Source organism: Taurulus bubalis (genome assembly GCF_910589615.1).
Source record: "Taurulus bubalis genome assembly, chromosome: 8".
In the NCBI taxonomy this organism is placed as follows: Eukaryota; Metazoa; Chordata; class Actinopteri; order Perciformes; family Cottidae; genus Taurulus; species Taurulus bubalis.
The window spans coordinates 4,970,355-4,989,928 of record NC_136596.1 but is presented as its reverse complement, the minus strand read 5'-3'; the positions used below and the strand labels follow the sequence as shown (position 1 = coordinate 4,989,928).

General features: G+C 40.9%; 2 protein-coding genes across 2 annotated transcripts; one reads left to right on the top strand and one right to left on the bottom strand.

The window, feature by feature from the left end:
* Positions 1 to 273: 273 nt before the first annotated feature.
* ap3s1 (adaptor related protein complex 3 subunit sigma 1) lies at positions 274 to 11,040 on the bottom strand. Its single transcript, XM_079222593.1, has 6 exons — positions 10,968 to 11,040; positions 7,150 to 7,241; positions 6,690 to 6,801; positions 6,335 to 6,406; positions 5,284 to 5,391; positions 274 to 1,166 (listed from the first exon to the last, which is right to left on the bottom strand). The coding sequence occupies exons 1-6, from the start codon at positions 11,034 to 11,036 to the stop codon at positions 1,038 to 1,040; spliced, it is 582 nt and encodes a 193-aa protein (XP_079078719.1). The 5' UTR covers positions 11,037 to 11,040; the 3' UTR covers positions 274 to 1,037.
* A 2,762-nt stretch (positions 11,041 to 13,802) lies between these two features.
* cdo1 (cysteine dioxygenase, type I) lies at positions 13,803 to 19,179 on the top strand. The gene is made up of 5 exons (XM_079222482.1): positions 13,803 to 14,009; positions 15,229 to 15,306; positions 15,867 to 16,024; positions 17,084 to 17,253; positions 18,099 to 19,179. The coding sequence occupies exons 1-5, from the start codon at positions 13,840 to 13,842 to the stop codon at positions 18,126 to 18,128; spliced, it is 606 nt and encodes a 201-aa protein (XP_079078608.1). The 5' UTR covers positions 13,803 to 13,839; the 3' UTR covers positions 18,129 to 19,179.
* Positions 19,180 to 19,574: the final 395 nt, after the last annotated feature.

The following is a 19,574-nucleotide window of genomic DNA, read 5'->3' as shown; positions in this document are numbered from 1 at the left end:
GATTTTAACGGATTATATGCAGCACTATTCTCCAAGTAAGTGTGGAAATGGAGAGTTGTCACAACCAAAAATGTATTCTTAATAACTACTTCACAACAGATGTATAAAGCATAACTGAATGTGTGATTAACAATTAATACAGTCATCAGTGGAGCATCATCACCAGGGACGATGTAATGACATGCTGCACCTCTGGGCATATGATTAGGTATATTTGACACACATTGACAATATAACATAAGAGTAATAATCAAATAAAGCAAACGCAAAAGGTTGAGTTTCAATAGTTTATTATGTTGAAAAAGAAAAGAAAAAAAAAGTCATGCACAGAATAAAATTAAGATTATTATTTGAGAAGACATGATAAATCATTTAAAAATATTTTGCATACAAATAAGAAAAGAGAAAATCATTTCAGTGTATATATATATATATATATATGTATATATATATATCCATATTTCTGTCACACAGCATATCTGTAATACAATAATATTATTTGCGCTGATTTTACAAACAAGCTGTAATGCATGACTGTCAATACTGTGGCCGACCTGTTTCGATTTGGTACTCAAAATAGTTTCATGCTCTTTCCTCCATTGATTGAGTTCTCTGGTCTGGAATAGCCACACCAATGAGACGGTCCCACCACGTCACCACCTGCCACGCTCTCTCCTTTGAGTAAACACTTGAGTCAGTGAAATCATTTCAGTTACAAACTGACACAGATCTGTACTGTAGCAGCTGAACGTCAAGGGCAAACCTCCATCGAGGCAGAAGGAATGTACCACAAATAAATAAATACTTCAATTTCCCTCCAACAGATAGAACAAACAAAATACGTAAAACTTTATATTTTTTTCTTTAACAGGAGAGAAGAAAAAAAATAGAGATATAACACCAAAAACAAGGAGTGTCAAATCAAACAGTACCTTCAAGCTGTGTAGTTTGGATAAGAGTTGGTAATTTGAGGTTTTGGTAAACAAATTGCATCGTAAACATTGGCTGACATCTGCAGCTTCACGATCTCGCTGCCACTACTTGAAGGAGGGTAAATTTGGCACTTTGATGCTGATGTCACCAATGTTGATGTTTCTGGGCATTTCCGGCAGGTTCATGTTCTTTACCGCTGACACGGCACGAGCAGGCGCTCCTGCAATACCGGCCTGTACACACACGCACAAACACACACACACACACGGAGGATTGACAAGATACAAATCAGTTAATACAAATGAAAAAAATTAAACACACGACAACACATTGAACAGTGGACACACACGCACACATTGTGCTAAACAAAGCACTAGACGAAAAAAGAGAAAGAAAAGTCAACCGCCGACAGAAATGCAAAAGCACCGACAGCTACAAAGACAGACAACGTGTGCAAATGTACATTCAGATGCCTTCGTAGCTTCATATGCACATGCATTAGTTGGTTCTTTAATGACTTACATCACAACCAGAGCCAATTATGAATCAACTGTGAGGACACACTGCACTACACCATTCGCTAAGGTTTGATGTACTTAGCAGTACTGGACATTAATCAAATGGACAAAAGGCAGCATTACTTGGAAAGTGAACCCACCGGACTCTCGAGGACCGATAAGGGCAAAAATGCAAGGAGAGAACTGGGTAAAGCAGGAAAAAAATGGATTTGGATGTGAAGACGGAAATGATGTTTGGATAGATAGGTATGTATAGAATATGTGTCAAATTTGGGGGGGAAAAAACATGTTAGCATGACATTAGCCATAACAATAGAGGGTTGAATTACTTCTGGAGAAGACTACACATGACTGTGGCTATCTAAATATATATTAGTGAGCGGAGGAACGAGAATATTGTGCCGATGACACATCTATTGTGTGAACTACTGATGACATGAGGAGGCTGCGAACCTGGTGGTACTAAACTACAATGTGAAATCTATTCTCAGGGACAGTGGGGGGCACTTCACTCTAACACAATGAATCTCAATGTGAAACCGTTTAAGAGCAATTGAGCATTTTTAAGCAAATCATCAATTTTTTTTTTGTTTTTGTTTTTTTACAATAAAAAAAAATAAAAAATTGTGATGAGTGAATGATTCAATGTGTTTGTCTCAAGCAGGTGCAGACATGTGAGAGTCACTGCGATTAGAGATCTCCCTGACTGAATCTTCAGTGGACAGACCCAAAAATGACCCATGGGGTTTCGAGCCACCACAGAGAGCTGCATGTTCTCTTTGCCTCTGTTTCGGAGCTCATTCAAACGAGCGGCCTCATAAATCATTTAGCGACATGATGCGCAGAAGCTATGTCTGGAATGTGGATTCATCCACTTCGCTCGTTTTCACAAGGTTACTTCAATGGAGTGTTTGTCTTATGGGGCAGCATTCCTCCTTCTGCCAAGAATCAAGGAGACTTGTGTTCGAGGGAAAGTAGACCGTGGCGTTAACCAAGGGGGGGGAATGCTGATCGAGCAAATGGGCTCAGTATTCAGGAGTCAGACTCTCCAAGATATATTTTTTCCTCTCACAGTGGGGTAGCCTGGGGACCCACTGTGCAAGTCCTTAATAGTGGGTTATTAATCAAACGCTGGGTGACTAATATGTGCAGAAATAGCAACACCAGCTGTGTAACACACAACAATGGCATGATTCTCTGGTCTTTGTACACTAGAATTACAGAGTGCATCTTTTGTCTGTGAGAGATACCGGTACAAAAGAAAAGCGGCGATAAAAAGTCTACAGAAGAGGGTTTTAATTGTTGGTTTAAGGCAAACTATATATGTGGTTTAGAGGGGGAGGCCTTAAAGGAACAAGTCATTATTTGGGGTAATGTGCTCATCTGCTTTTTAGCCGAGACTTAGAAGAGAAACTTCATACCACCCCTGTGGCGCTACAGTAACAGTTACAGCTAGCTCATCTTAGCTTAGCACAAAGGCTGGAGGAAACCGGCTCTGTCCAAACATGTGAAGACAAATCCACCTACGGGCACCTCTAACACTTTTAACAATGACCAGGTTATATCTCTATACAAATACAACAATTTTGCCATTTTATGTGTCCAAATTCGCATTTGTCAGGACCAAAACTGGTTAAGTTCCCAGCAACTGGCCCCAGCCAACAGATTGTCCAGCACATAACTCCCAATATGTAGCTACATATCTACCGTATCTTCTCATCTAACTTAGCTAACTAGGCTAACTAGCTGCTAGTTGTCACTAAATACATCTAACTAAGCTAACTAGCTGCTAGTTGACGCTACATACATCTAACTAAGCTAACTAGCTGCTAGTTGTCGCTACATACATCTAACTAAGCTAACTAGCTGCTAGTTGTCGCTACATACATCTAACTAAGCTAACTAGCTGCTAGTTGTCGCTACAGACATCTCACTAAGCTAACTAGCTGCTAGCTGCAGCTACATAACTTCTCATCCAACTGCAAGAAAGCAAAAGAGCATATTTCCCAAAATATTGAACTATTCTTTTTAGGCCAGGGTGGACAATATAACAGGTACACCTGACATCATGTACAGTGCACAGAGACAAACTACAGCATCAGAAATGAGCGGAAACAACCATCTCTATGACACTCAGCTGTTTCTATTATCCGCCAACTGTACATTCACCGGTGGCAAAACATTTTTGGGTCTGCCATGAAAGATTCATACTGTATGTTAGTGAAGTCAGTTTGCTATTACATGGAGGGCCTTTTGGTGAGACTTAGGGTGGGGAAGGGATCAACTTCAGTTAAGGTTACAGTACTTTAAATTTAGCAGTACCTGTGTCTACCTGTCCTGCCTGGTAGACTGAAAGATAAACGTCTGTAAAGAGAGAGAAGAATGGAAAGAACTAGACAGGGTCAGGAAAAAGAGGAATGAGGAATGTTAAAGCAGATTAAAGTAATTACAATTTATCTCCACAGGGAAAAAAGTGATAGGACCTATCGTAGACCACATCTTTAAAAGGCAAAAATGATCTAAAGCTTTGCCTACAATCAGTCTTATCGCCAGAAATTCAGATAATAATTGAGAAAGTTTGATGGAAAAAAAAAAAAGCACGGATGCCACTGAATCAGTCTTTGCCAGTCTGGAAGTGGAACAGCGCATTCCTTGTTCCCCCAGACACTGCCCTCTAAAAGGACAATGTCATTTTCAATTAGCATCAGTGTGAAAAACACAAACTGCGGTCTAGGGTAGGTCCAATGGGAAGGACGGTCAGCTCTGATGATTGTAGAACAGTCAAGGACTCTGCTTACAGAACATCAATTTAAAAAAAAAAAGAAGATTCCGCGTCATTGAAAGCACACAATGCAGGTCAGATTGTTAGAAAACGTGGACTTTGTTAGCACTTAAACTTGAATTCAGATGTTAGAGTGCACAATTGAGGTCAGCCAGTAAAAAAAAACAAAAAAAACTGACAATGTAACCCTTCCCTACCTTGTTGATACAACACACGTGTACAACTTTGTGTGCGCATTTCTCATTGCAAAAGTTTTTAAAAATGGACTCCCCAATAACATTGCCTCAATGTTTAGACGTCATCGCAGTGCTTTGTCAGTAATTTAAAAAACAAAGCCGGTTAAGCTTGAGGAGCGTCGGAGGCTAAAATCCACATTAGGCAAAACAGAAATGAATTCATGAAATTGTCTCTGGCTGTCTGTCGGATTAAAACGTTGCAATAAGTAAACAAATGTTTATCTGCTTGCAGAAGCTGGATGGGAAGCAAAGCAATGTCCTTGCAAAGAGCAGATATCTAAGCAAGGACACTGGCTTATAGATGTAACAAAACGAAAAAGACACTGGGAAAAGCATTTACTCCAACAATAAATTATATTGACAATCTCATCTGAAATATTAATAAGAAGCCTACAACCAGCCTGTTTTCACAAAGATATGACAAATCCACATCACTAGAAGATGGCGATTTCAATGGTCACAAATTCTGGATATGCACTGGACAAAGGTACGGTTACGTCTCCGTAGCAAATGACATGTGATGCAGTATTTCATACTGAGGGGTACAGGAGAGGATGTGTCGAGTCTTGACCTGTGTTGAGAGCAGCGCAGCAGCGAGGGGAGAGGCCGCAAAAGAAATTAAAGAAAAGTAATAGAAAGGAGCACGAACACTCGAAGGAGGAGGTAGGGAGCATCCACAAGGGTCACTGGAGAGGAGCATGCAGGTTGCAGCGTACACACATGCCTGCATCCCGTGCACGGCAGCGGCAGAGAGTAGCGGCGGTGGGATCGAGTCGCACAGTGCACACGGCGGACGGGACACGGACAGGCTTACCTCAGACTTCTCCATCTTGTTCTGGGAATCCACCTGCGTGATGATTTCGTTCATGTTGGTCTCCAGCACCATCCCGCCCATCACCATCTCCGCCAGAATGTTGTGCACCTGCGAAAAAAATTAAATAAGATCAGGGATCGTGTCTTATTGTCATCATTAAAACAAACAGTCACAGTGAAGAGAGTGCTTCCAGTCAACCGTTCTGATATTTAGAAGCAGTAAACAAACATTGCGCTATGCATAGTTTTAAGTGTTTAATATACAATTATATGCAAGTATATCTATATATAAATGAAGGTATTCATACATGTTAATGCCTCTCATAGACATAGAGAAGGAGTGTATGACTATGATAATAGTAAAACACAATTGTAATGAATTGTGTTTTACTATTATTATACTTATACACTCATTATCTATTTAGATACCTTCTAGTTGATGATATATATTGATAAACATTTTGGGCTGCTGACAACTACATTATCGCATGTTATAAAACATTTAACAAATTGTATGTCCTGCTTACAAATGTTAAATGAGGAATTGTTTTTCTATAGAATAGAAACAGTACAAAAAGTACAACATTTGCGTGACATGTTTAAATTGTGTATTTTGCATAAAACCCAATAATATTCAGTTCACAGAGGACAAAGACTCCTCCTGACGGCGAAGATGTTTTCCGTTTTTGCACACAAAAAAAAAAAATTACTAAAACCACAAATAAATTATGAAAAGAGTTGCTGATTAACTAATTCATTAATCGATTGATGGACAAACCGCTCAGCTCTACATTGCAGCGAGTATTGGAGTTAGAAATCGCTTTAAAACAAAACTGTACAGTCATTGGACGGACCAGAGATGACTGTGCCGATTGCTCAACCACAAAATCTGGGAAGTCACTGCGAATCTGTCAATGTCACAGCGGTTAATCTGTGACAGCAGAAGCCGCAAGTCATCGGATAAGTGTGACACTGTAATAGGAGGCAATATAAACGGCTTTATTAATATGCATCACAACAAAGAGGCCAACTGTCACGGGAGCATTTCCTACCTTGTCTACATGGAAAATTAAGTCGAGCTCACAGACGTTCTCAAAGCATTTGTCCAGCGTTTCCACAAATACCTGAAAATAGAAGGAATTTAATGTCAAACTGGAATCCTGTGTCACGTTTTGTCTGTCCAAAAATATCAGCACTTCATCGTTTTGATCCTAAGAGATAATTGTCCCAATCAGCATGTGAAATATTGAGTTGAGTTGTGAGGTCTCGGTGACCTTTGACCACCAAATTCTAACATCGGTTCAACTTGAGTCTCAGTGAACGTTTTTTTAAACACTTATTATGGATTGCAACACAAAAACAAATCAATAAAGACACCGAAAGCGTAACAGATGTCAGGCTTTTTACCTGGATCAAGTCTAAAATCCCCAGCTCGCTCTCCGAGGAGTCCACGCAAAACACAAAGTACAGCGTGGCGTAGTGTCTGTAGATCAGCCTGTAGTCCGATCCTCCGATCAACCTGAAACACGGGGAGCAATATGAGAAGATATGAAACGTTAATGCTTATCCAGTCGACTGTGGGAATGTTGTAACCCTGCCTAATCCTGTGTATTCACACAAAGGGAAGTGGGAATAAAGGGATTTTTTTGTGGGGTGAATGTGGTAGCACTCAGTAGTTGCACGCTACAATACAATGAGTTTTTTCTTCACCATGTGGCTTTCGTGTGGCCCAAATATTTCTGTCGACAGACAGGACAAATAAGTGCAAGACCCTCGTTCATAAAGCTTTTCCTCATAAATGATTCACTCCAGTATTAACTTCCGCTCGCATTTGGAACACACAGCCCCTCCCCCATCCCATGCTTACATTCCACCTTCCAGGAAATTACAGACGTTCTCATCTCTTTTCGAGACCAGGTGGAAGGTTTCCCTGATGATCTGTTGCTCCGTGTCTTCACTCTGCGGGAGGAAAAACAGAGAGCGTCAACAAAACAAAATAAAACCGAGGAGCTGCTGAATAATGTGTTGTTTGCGCACTTAATTGCTTCCAGTGAGCCATTTCATTACGCCCATCCAGAAGACTGGGTTGGCGGGAGAATAAATGGTTCCCCTGGCCTCTCTTTCGCTTGAACATATGCATTAGTTTGGAGGGAAAACACACAACACACACACACACACACACACACACACACACTCAGCGTTCTCTTTATCATATCTAAACATAAACTGGTGCCCACGGGCTGCACAGGCAGTGATGTCATTGTGCAAACCGAACCAATGCAGGCTCATCTTATTGTTTGCTAATGGATGAGATTACGCTCAAAATCTCAAACATCCTCGGGCCTTGTTTTGCAGCTCAAAATGATTTCCTGAGCGGATAGAAGTCCCACAACAGCAACAACAAAAAAGAAGATAGATTCAAGTCTCATTCGGTTTCTAAATGTCAGATTTAAGCATTATGTTATTTTTGGGGATGAAACATATTTCAGCCAATACAAAATGTAAGGGGAGACACCAAACTAATAGATAAGCATGACAATTCAGAAAGCTTTTTTATTTATTTTGTATGTTGTCTCTAATACAAGCGTTCCTAAATCATCATGTGCATACATTTCCAGGGGAGATATCTGAACATTGGGTAAAGCCAGGTTTAAAATGTGTCCTTTCATTATTTTGACATGTTAGAGTCAAAGGTTATGACATCTCTTTTCGTCACTCCATGAATCAGACGATAACGTCAACAGCCTAAAAGGATCCATTTTCGTCTCCGTGATGCTCACCGCCTCGTTGTAAAACTGACACCACCATCACCATCTTCAGCCCTTACGTGAAACATCCGTTCTCAGGGAGGCAGAGATGATGCTGACCGACTCAACACACACACACACACACACACACACACACACACACACACACACACACACACACACACACACACACACATTCTGAACACACAATCCCAGCTGTTGCCTTCAGCTTTAGAATGACAATCTGCAGACTGACTCGGTTGTATACTTGTATTATTCCTAACTGTTGTCGACATGTGTATTGAAGCATGTTCATGCATGAGTGTTTGATCTATGTTCTATGCAGCGGATGGAGACTAAGAAAAATGTTCCCGTGGGACAATAAAGTATATCTTATCTTGTGTTTTTAGGGATCAAATGTTCTGGCTGTGCTTTTTGGTGTTTTTCTGAAGTAATAAAAAAAATGTTTTTCATTGTGCAACCCCGTGTTGTTCAACAATATCTGAAACCTTGAAAAAAAAAAAAAAAAGGAAAAGGACAAACCTATCTGCAAAAATAGTTTCAGAACATAGATAGGAATGACACTGGGAAGTTTGGTGTATGCAAGTCCTGCTGAAGACTGAAGAGGCCATTTCTGGCTCAGTCTGAGAAAAATAAATATTTAGAGGAAGCGGCCTTAAAAGATCTGTTTTGTAACATGACACACTTTTGCAAAACATTACGGGGGAAATGTTTCGTTCAGCTCATACATATCTCTATGGAAAGTCCCTAGGTTATACTTTTTTGTATAAAATGTTTTCTGACATTTAAATATGCAAATGAGACAATAAATGATTTTTTTAATGTTTTCTTTCCACCAGTCTAAAAGATGCCCTAAATCTCCAAATTGATCAGCGCAAGAGGAACAATACTTTTTGTCTGCGGCATCTCGCCTTAAAATAAAATAAAAATGCACACACATGAGACACAAAAGCAGGTGGTCGGAGGCTTTTTAATCTCACCGTATAATCCTCAACGGGGGTTAGAATCTATTGCGAGTGCATCTCTAACACTTTGTCAGCCCCACCAAAGGGTGCTAGAGAGAGAGAGGGAGAGAGAGAGAGAGAGAGGGGGCTGTGCAGCATGCAGCTGGCTGGAAGGCCGTGTGACTTGTAGCATGGGACTAGCAGCGATACGGCTTTCACAGATTAATGATGCCGCAGCAGCTTGTTTTTTAGAACATGGTGCCGGGGGGAGCTCCAATAACAGGGGAACACTAACCTTGTCACTTGCTGTAAATATTGGATTAATTTATGCAAGTTCATAACTGAACTTGCTGCTGAAAACAGTTTTCTCAGCTACCAGAATGTGTGAAATATTATACCCTGCCAGCCAGTAAGCAGACACCGCGGCTTTTTAATATAACAGATGGCGTCTACGCGGGCCGCTTATAATCCAGTCACGTTCAATGCATCCTCCTGAAGCTCCGTAAGTAGATATTAAACCATCCTCGGCCTCGTGTTTCTAAGTGCAGGGAATGTGCCTGCACATTTTTATTTTGTATTAATCCATTTGTTCATAAAACAATTGTGACAAATTCCAATCACTGTCTTCTGACCTGTGTCCGAATTCTGGACCAGAAACCATTCGATTCAAATTAATGAATTGCAGCTTTTCCTTGTCTTGTAATGAAAATTAACAAAACATATATATCGTTTTTTTATTGATATTCAGAATTTGAAGATGCCAAATTGGGTTCAGGGAAAGTTTGGTGGGCCTTTTCACAGTTTTCTAAAATGTAATAATATAAACCAACTGACTGATGAAATATTAATTGATAATGAAAACAATTGTGGAACAAATATATTCATCTTACTCGCATATACCCAGTGGTGAAATAAGTATTCATGTCTTGTATTTGAAAATAAAGTAGCAATAATGTAGTGTAGAAGTTACAAGTAAAACAGTTGTGTTGGAAGTCATGCATTCAAAACATAACTATCAGCTTCAAAATATAATTATCTTGACCTTTAATAACACGTCATATTGCATTTGTTGATTTTGTAAATGTAATAATCTGCAAAGATACTAACTTGAGTTATCAAATCAATGCAGTGTAGTACAAAAAAAATACAAAATTCCCTCTGAATTGTGGTAACGTAAAGGTAGCAGTAAATGGAAGTAAGAGTACTTCAGGGTTGAACTTCAGTGCAGTACACAGAGAAACCTCACATTTGTGAAGCTTCTTTTTTTTGCTTGAAAAAAAAAAAAAGTACATTTAATTCAGACATTTGCCAATTAATTAAGTTGCTACGTCGACGTCACCTCGCCATTGTGGCCCCAATATTAAAATAATGGGCATGCAGCCAACCGTGAGATATATAAATCCAATCATGAGCACAAGCCAGGGCAGCTTGCCCGACAAAGGCTGTTACATAACCGGCTAGCAGCTACCTGCTGGGTGTCAGCGCAGGTGGGTGAACTTCCCTCCCTCCGACTGAGACACAACGGAGCTAATTGAAGCGGCGGAAAGGCCGCTGGCGAGAGCACGAGACTCTCACGAGCGTTAATAAAGTCATGTGACACAAACAAGAGTGACCTCACGTCGCTGCACTTTACGCGAGACGTTTGTGCCACAGTCCTCCGGTGCGCACGGGCTCCAGCCGGAATGCGATAGCTTCGGCTCGGCTCGCGCGCGTTTAATTATTCATAGTGTTGCAAAAGGACAGCAGGGATCAGACTGATATTTGATACAAAGTAGCCTGAACGCACCTTCCCATTCAAACAGTTTGCTACAACATGGCATGAACGCATTTTTTTTAAAGGTATAGCTACATCCACTTTGCTTTGCTTTAAGACGTACACACACAACACAAAGTGTCTTTTTTTGTATTCACTTCCGCCTGTCACATCCTCTACGAACAATACAAAATATGCAAAGAATGACCACGTTACTCACATAATGCTCGTAGAATTTAGAAAGCCTAGGTTTCCCATGGTTGTTGAATATTAAAATGGCTTTAATCATGACTGTAGCTGAGCGCGAGGAGGCGGGGGAGCAGAAAGGGGGTCAGTCTGCGGAAGACTGTCGTCCGTCGACTCCCGAGGACCCAGATCCAGATCCGAGTGAAATCCCGTCTCGATTGAAGGATAATGCGGGATATATCTTCGCGCTGCGCGCTGCTACTCCTCCATCGTCTCTTTACGGAAATATTCCACGTCAAAGGACCAGTCATGCTCTCCTCCGCCTCCTCCTGCTGCTACCGAGGCCGCGAGGGTTCAAACCGAGCCTCCGTCCGGCGAAACGCAGAGGGGAAATATGTTTATTTATTGCTGATGAAATACTTTGGATCATCCGTGCAGCAGTTTGGCTTTCACTGGGTCTTGCTCTCAATTTACTGCGTTTCATCAAATATGTATTAATAATTATTTCGTCACTTTGTCCTTATTTCTGTGTTGATTAGGGCTTACGAATATGATTTATGCTACACTATTTGTTTTATTTAAGTTCAAGTCGAAACTAGTTTTGACCCCTAAAGTGTGAAATAAAAAATAAAAATACATATATATATATATTAGTTTAACTGTTTATTTATATTACTTTTTTATGTTATTATTTACTATGTGTCTCTTGGGTGCAAGGCTGCTGTAATCCTGTAATTTCCCCACTGCGGGACTAATAAAGGATTATCTTGTTTTATCTTATCTTATTAACACAAATGCAACAAATCAATTTGTCATGCAGTTTGTTGTAAAAGCAGTGAACAGTTTATGTATAAAGCATGCTATGGGAATATAATAGTACAAAAACGTATCGTCATCATCATCAAACATTCTAGTGTAGAGGAATAGGTAAACAAAAGCCTGCATTCACACGTAGTAATTCTAGAATTGTACTTAAAGATGAATTATTAGTGAGGTTTTGCGTTTTTTTCCTGCTTTTTCTGTTCCAGAGATGTTTTAGAAATACTTACAAAATAAACTATGGAAAAAAATCACTTTATTATTCTTTATTTATGGAAATGGTATTTACCCAGTCAAAAGCTGTTCTGTTAGTATGAGCAGATGAAAACAACACGCGGATTTAAGCAATCTATGAACATCAGCACCTCATCCATTTCCCACATCAAAGTTACATTCGCTCTTTTTATTTAAGATTTGCAAAATCAAGAAACCAGTTTGAATGTAATTCCCCATCAAATCAAGAGCATGATGTAATATAATCCATGGTACTAAATGTGTGTAGCGTCGGTTTGACTTTTAGCCACAAGGTGGAGCCTCAGCAACATCTGCTGTTGATGATGTGGCATCTCAGAGGAGAACTTGCCAAAAAAAAGAACATTGCAAAGAACATTCTCCACTTTTTATGCAGCATGTTATTATGAAAGGGAAGAGAGGATTCTCCTCCGACTCAAGTTTAGTTTCAGCACTGGTTTGGACCCGAACCTGTGGAAACCAGTAAACATGTTGATGATTTAAACTCATCCTTTTATGAAAAAGAGGGGAGTGCAGCTCTCCAGCCAGCAGTGTCCCTCTGATTTCTCTGACACCTGGAAATGCAATTATATTTAATATAATATGTCTGAGCAACCACTGCTCATCAGCGTGCAGGAACAAAACACTTCATTTACATCTGCACAGTAGGACCCAGTAAGAACTTCAATCAAATACTGTGTTGCATTGCCTTCAGTCCTCTTCTTTTCTTTCTGCGGGGTGGAGCTGTGTGTTTATGTGGAGGAACCCGATGCATCCACAAGATGGATTTATGACTTAGTGGCCAATACATGGACATGCCAATAACCGTGATGTTCCACAAAAATGTGTCTGATTTACATTATTCCATCCCACAGTTATGTGTTGTGGACACAGGCATTTTACCCAGTGTGTCTCCTGTTACTGATCTCAGGCCAGTGATCCGGGCCACTGATACAGTTGCAACTATATCTCTGCAATGAGAAGTTGCTTTTTCTTCCTTTTTCTTTGTTACTTATAATGGGCTTATCCCTTTTACTTTTAGTTTTTCTATGACGTGACTTTCTCATTTAATTTAATTGATTGAATCAGTAGAGCTATTCAACAGCAAAGGCTGCACCTTTTATGAAATCATCTTGTTTTGACAAGGAGTAGAGAAGACAATAAGTGACGGGCCAATATGCCTTGTTGAATGAATCTAGCAAAGCATCTGGAGTGTTAATAAATCACTTCCCCATTGTCCATTGTGTCATGATCTCTTTTTTTGATATGGCACCATTCAATATTGTTTCTCCCCCCCCCCTCTACACACACTTTTCTTATCCATCCACACTTTGTTTGTAAGACAAACACACACACCAAAACAACACAAATCTGTGGCTGGTCATCCATTGTTGGAGAAATGGCTCAGGCAGAGAGAGAGGGGGGGGGGGGCTGTGTTTGTGGCAACGTGGTAGAGGCAGAGAGGATTAGTCCAAGTTGCTGATGAGTGAAGCGACTGCATTTGTTTTTGAGTGAAAGCATGCAAAAAAAGAAACTAATATATAGAACATGTGCTATTTCTATTGCGCGAGTGTGATGAAGATGCAGCTGCGTTTATTCCATTGGCAATACGTCATCATGCGCTCATGATAAAAAAGAAAGAAAGAAAAGAAAGTGTGTTTAAAATAGACTGCGTGCTGAGGGCGTCCACCTCCTCCCGTAATGGTACATTCCGACAGCCAGCTCGCCCCCAAATTGCAGCACCAGCCTATAAAAAGTAAAGGACTCGGAGAGTTGGTACAAGAGGAACCTGTTGTTTTGAACCGAGGAGAACTATCTGAAGCAGAAAGCCCTCCTCCCCCCTGCTGCGCACAGAGATGGAGCACACCGAGGTGGTGAAGCCAGAAACCCTGGACGACCTGATACAAACCCTGCACAAAATCTTCGAGAGCGACTGCATCAATGTTGAGCAGGTCCAAGACATAATGGAAGCATACGAGAGCAACCCTCAGGAGTGGATGAAGTATGCAAAGTTCGACCAGTACAGGTAAAAAAAACAACAACAACAACAACAACAACAAAATAAGCTGCGCTTTGCAATGTTTCTGATATTGTAATCAGATATTACTCGTTTATGCTGCTGCTCTTTGCACTCTTGCTCTGTCGCTGTCTGTCACCTTGGCCTACTGTGCTTTGCTATAGTCCAAATGTGTGTTTTTTCTTTTCTTGCCAATCATATATATATTTAAGCTTTTGTTCATATTGTGTATTATTGTATGCCTGCTGCTTGTACTTTGAAAAAAGGGGTTATTAAAAAAGTTAGCAAATGATTGAAAGCATTTATAACATTGATACAATCAGTTGAAATGTTTATAATGAAAAAAACATGCTGGGGTTTCCGTACAAAATAACATCTTTGCTCGCATCCTATTCAAAGTAAAAGGAATGAAAGAAAAAACACACAACGCATGTAACTGCAGGCCATTTCTGCGTTTAGAAATGTCGTGCAGTCACATGAATTGTGTGTGTTTTTTTTCTTTTTTCGGTAGCCTCAAACAAACCAGTTTATCCTTCGTGTTTTTACCTCCTCGCGACAAAAACATGGGTGCTCTATTCAGACGTGTTTCAAAGGGCCCCAGTGTTTTGATTAGCGAGGGGGGTCAACGGAGGGAGTGTGAGCGGCGATCCAATCAACACCGAGGACGGACGCACGCGCTCCCGACGCGCTGGCGGACTGCAGCCTGTTGTCCGCGCAGGGCGCTGCTGCTGCAGCTGCCTGGAGACCCCGACGGAACAGCACAGAGCAGGGACTCAAATACCAATACTTGCAGGCCCAAGTGATCTGTGTGGTCACAACATTAGCAGCAATGACCCCTTTTGTTGTCTGTTCACCCCCACTCCTCCCCAAGGGGAGGCCTGGGGTCCAGCTGGATTTTCATTCAGGTGACAGATAGTGTTTTTAACAATATATAAGTCATGCATTACGACTGTGGGTTACTGGAGTTCGCTCGACACGTGGAAATGCATTACATTGGTGCTCACGTTGTCCTAAAACTATTCTACATTATTGGAATTCAGCAGCTTGTGTTTCTGTTGCCGCCCATCCAGCCCCTCCCATTTCAAATTAACATTTCCAGGAACATTGAATTAACATTTTGGGACAAAAGCTCATCTCTAGACTCCTTAGAGACCTTTTCTAACGTGCCGGTTTCCTCCCCGTTTGTGTGTGTTTTTTCTTCTTCTTAGCAAATCTTCCTCTCTTGCAGGTACACGAGGAACTTGGTCGACGAGGGCAACGGGAAGTTCAACCTCATGATTCTGTGCTGGGGAGAAGGCCACGGCAGGTGAGGCGGACACTTTTTTCTCAATCAACCAGATCTCAGAGATCACCTGTCAATCAAAACCCATTATGGCTGTTGCGTAAAGCTATTACCTCTTATCTCCCGTGGTTATTCAAGTCAATAGAGATAAGAGAGTGCTGTGTTCTACAGACAGGAAGGTTATGTAAATGTTATTTGATGATATATTCGTCGCATGTCTCTTTATGTCAGCGAATGAACATCTGAACCAAACGTCTGTGGAAAAGTAAAGATCCACTTAAGTTAAGTTTGATTGGTTAGATCGTATTTGACGAGCAGATAGCGCTAACAGTCAGGATGAATGGTTACAAACTGTTATTCACAAGAGGGGCTTGAATTATGCAATTGTTACGGCTCATCACTCACAAGGGGAACAGTTTGTTTGTCATGACGCAAGAAGAAGAAATCTAAAGTAATAAAAAAAACGTGTGACAAGAATCCCAGAAATTCCTTTCTAGGGCCGATTTATGAAATGTTGCTTTTTGTTCGCAAAGAGGACGGTGATTCTGACACGGTGTCCTTGTGCGTTTCCGTGCGCTTTGCAGCAGCATCCACGACCACACAGACTCCCATTGTTTCATGAAGCTGCTGCAGGGTCAGCTGAAGGAGACGCTGTTCCACTGGCCGGACAGTAAATCACAAGGGGACATGCGCCAGAAGTCACAGAGGATTCTCCAGGAGAACAAGGTCGCTTACATAAACGGTGAGGATTGTTTCTTTGCTTCAGAAATTCTTCATAAAGTGCTGTTTTGGAGGATTCGACACCGGGAGTTAGTCCCGTCGACAAAAAAGCCGATCCGTTGGGTTTTTGGATTATCTCAGAAAATAATCTCTCTGCGGTATGAACAAACATTTATGTTTTGTTCTGCAAGATAACTTTCACAAATTAACACAGCTTACATGGTTTTTGAAGCGCCAATGCAAGGTTCAAGGTTCAAGGTTTTTATTTGGCCATTTGAGCTTAAACCAACAGTCCAGACTTATTGGAATTTTTTTCGCAGGGCTCTCTGAGTCAACAGTTTTGGAAGAAATAAAAATAAGAAGAAGAAGAAATAAGAAAACACACTCTACGGGAAAGAGAATATGAAAATATGAGAACACTACAGAATATAAAATATGAAAACACTGTACAAAATACGAAATAACAATGTGCAAATATGAAATATGAAAAACACAAATATGCACAATGCAGTTGTCAGAAGTTAAAAAGCTAACATTTAGCCGTTTAACCGCCTTTTTTTAAGACACGTTAAAGCCTCAAAACTCACACAAGGGGTATCTACTTCACTAATGATTTTTTTTATACACAACTTTAAAATCTCCTGAGTTGATGTTGACCACAGCCCAGGCAAAACACAATTAAAGAACCCATCAGAAGAGCCGAATTGTGAACTTATCTTCAGGTTTTACGCCTCATTCCTGCCGCAATCTGTGTGTTAAAACCTTCACATTGTTATGTGTTCAGGACAGTAAAAGAAACATTCTGTGTTCTGTCCCCCATGAGATACGTATTATCTCTGAAACAGTCGGGACCATGTGTCAGTTTTTACAGCACAGAGTGATGCCAAAGGTTTCCAGCCTCTTAAGGTGACGTTCTGTCAAAACTGGACTCAGCCGTTAGCGCAGCCACTTTCCATGTCTTGAGTGTTTCCTCAAAGCCATCAGAGCCCCGGTGTGATGTTTGGTCTGCCTGCCAGGAGCGGCCCCTTCTCACAGCATTCCAGTGGCAACCGCTGTCTCAATGTATGTTTCCCCTGTTCAGACTCCCTCGGCCTGCATCGGGTGGAAAATGGCAGCCACACAGAGTGCGCAGCCAGTTTGCACCTGTACAGTCCGCCTATCCAGACCTGCCAGACCTTTGACCAGCGGACGGGCCACAAGAACACGGTGAAGATGACCTTCTGGAGCAAACACGGAGAGAGGACTCCATTTGTAAGGGGCTTTTTTTTTGTTTTTGTTTTTATGGCTTTGATAGATATTCAATGTCTTCGGACACACAAACCTTGCAAAGTCAAATTCTGTAGGCGGAAGTTATGATTGTGGGACGTGAAACACAAAGATATGTGATATTCTGGCAATATGTGCAGTACAAAAAACCCCTGAAAGCCTCAATGTATAAATTACTACGTAAACCACCACATGAAGAAGCGCTTACAGACCCCCCTTATGAGCAGGAAGTGGGAGGTTTTTATAGTGTCTTGGTACCCTCATTAGGCACGACCCAGAAGCGATTAAAGCAGCACCCTCCGTCGTTTTAAGGATTTAATAGAAAGTCTCCATTTCCTATCCATTACACGTGTTTCCAGTTGCTGCTGTTTCATCAAAATTGCTGCTTAGGCGAGGCCAGAAATGTCGTTGTGGGATGTATAGCGTTACCTTTTTTAATTCAAATCCAAATGCCGCAACGTTGTGAAATGAATCAAAGCCAAACGAAAATAGCACACGGATGTGAAAACAAGAGCGCTTTATCGGGAAATATACAGGTTGTATAAGCACACCTTGACCATAACACTGTTAGTGCATTGGATTGCAACACCAAACAGAGGAGGGAGATAAGATAAGCAGAAGTACATAACAGCAAACTCCTGTTTGTTTTTTTTTCATTTTTGGGAAGGGCGAGCGATTAGGTGCCGTATCACATTGGAAACCCTCAGGTCTGAATTGGTGAATCTGACTTTGAGTAACCCTGTTTTATCCAGGAAGCCCTCAAAGGCAATGGGATAAGTGTAATTCAGAGACTAACGACCTGACCTCTCGCTCTTTTTTTTTCTCCTCAGGAAACCACAGTTTCACAAGAGAACAACTAACGGTCACCAAAGGAGGCTCCCGGGTGACGAAGGCAGTTGCATTAAAAAAAATGACAATGTTGTGAGGTTGAATCAAGAGGGAAACTGCTGGGGGAAGCAAAATGTGGACCCGCTATGACTAAGCAACCCATTTAGAAATCAGGAGCGGGCCGGTTCAAAGGGACGAGCCAGTAATTAGAATGGCTTTACCGCTTGCCCAGTGTGAGCTTGGCAAATACTGATGAGCACAGGACGAATGCATGAATAGGCTCGGACATGGATTGAATCTGCCTTTTGTTTGCTGGGCCTGAGGAGAACCTTTCCCAATAACAACATTCCTGTTTATCCACGAACCTGTGTAACCACACTTTTGTAAAGTTATGGCCCATAGTCAGAGAGTAGAGCTTAAGCATAAACAACAACAAAAAAGGGGGCGGGGGGGTATTGCTGCTAGTTTTTAAAATTTTATATCTCAAGAAAAGGAATCTGCAATCAACCGTTTTGTTATCGATGGAGCACTTTTATAGCTGTATTTTACTGTCAATTTATGCCACTCGAAAAATTGTCTTAACACCTGTTGAAAATCGTAAAGTTGTAACATCGTTTGTATAACCTAATTACTAAAATGAAAAGTTTGTTCCTTTTGCATTTTGGAAAAAGAGAAAATGTAAAGCTTTTGAGTTCTGTTGTTTTTTTAAAGTGCGATGGTTGTAATTTATTTGCAGGAGTGCTGAAGAGAGAGAGAGGAGAGAGAGGAGAGAGAGAGAGAGAGAGAGAGGAGAGAGAGGAGAGAGAGAGAGAGAGAGAGAGAGAGAGAGAGAGAGAGAGAGAGAGAGAGAGAGAGAGAGAGAGAGAGAGAGAGATTAAATCGGCAAGCCTCTGTGTTACTCCTAAATGTATTCATACTCTGACCAAGAGAGACTTTTTATTGTGTTACTAGCGGACAACGTGTTATATATATATATATATATATATATATATATATATATATATGATGTGATTTCCGCGACGCAGCAAAGGATAACTCTGGCCATAACTGTAGACCATTAAACACCATTACCCTTTCACAGAACTTCATGTTGTGTTGTCTTCATTTATTGGTCTCCTGCTGTGCAACGAGCACACGACACGCACAAAATGCAAAATGCATGCATGCATACATGTGGGCCTTTTTGTGTGGGCTGCTGGATGTTAACACATTTGATAGCTTCAGCACCTCTTTAATGGCCATGTGTGTTTACACATACATGGAATTTGACTCCGGTTTCACCTAGCTCTTCATACTTATACACAATATACAATAAACAAGATACAAATAAAAAAAACAACAGTAGTCAAAAAAGTGCAAATAGTGCAGATGGAGGTGTCTGATTAATTGTTCATCAGAGTGACGGCCAGTGGAAAGAAGCTGTTTCTGTGTCTGGTGGCTTACTGATATATATATATGTATATATATATATATATATA

Excerpts from the sequence above, each read along its gene's own strand:
- ap3s1 (XM_079222593.1), bottom strand. The coding sequence starts at position 11,036 with ATGATTAAAGCCATTTTAATATTCAACAACCATGGGAAACCTAGGCTT. Across the intron at positions 7,242-10,967 it reads CTAAATTCTACGAGCATTAT|AGTGAAGACACGGAGCAACA; the intron begins GTGAGTAACGTG and ends TTCCTCCCGCAG. Across the intron at positions 6,802-7,149 it reads AATTTCCTGGAAGGTGGAAT|GTTGATCGGAGGATCGGACT; the intron begins GTAAGCATGGGA and ends CCCGTGTTTCAG.
- cdo1 (XM_079222482.1), top strand. The coding sequence starts at position 13,840 with ATGGAGCACACCGAGGTGGTGAAGCCAGAAACCCTGGACGACCTGATA. Across the intron at positions 15,307-15,866 it reads TGGGGAGAAGGCCACGGCAG|CAGCATCCACGACCACACAG; the intron begins GTGAGGCGGACA and ends TGCGCTTTGCAG. Across the intron at positions 16,025-17,083 it reads CAAGGTCGCTTACATAAACG|ACTCCCTCGGCCTGCATCGG; the intron begins GTGAGGATTGTT and ends TCCCCTGTTCAG.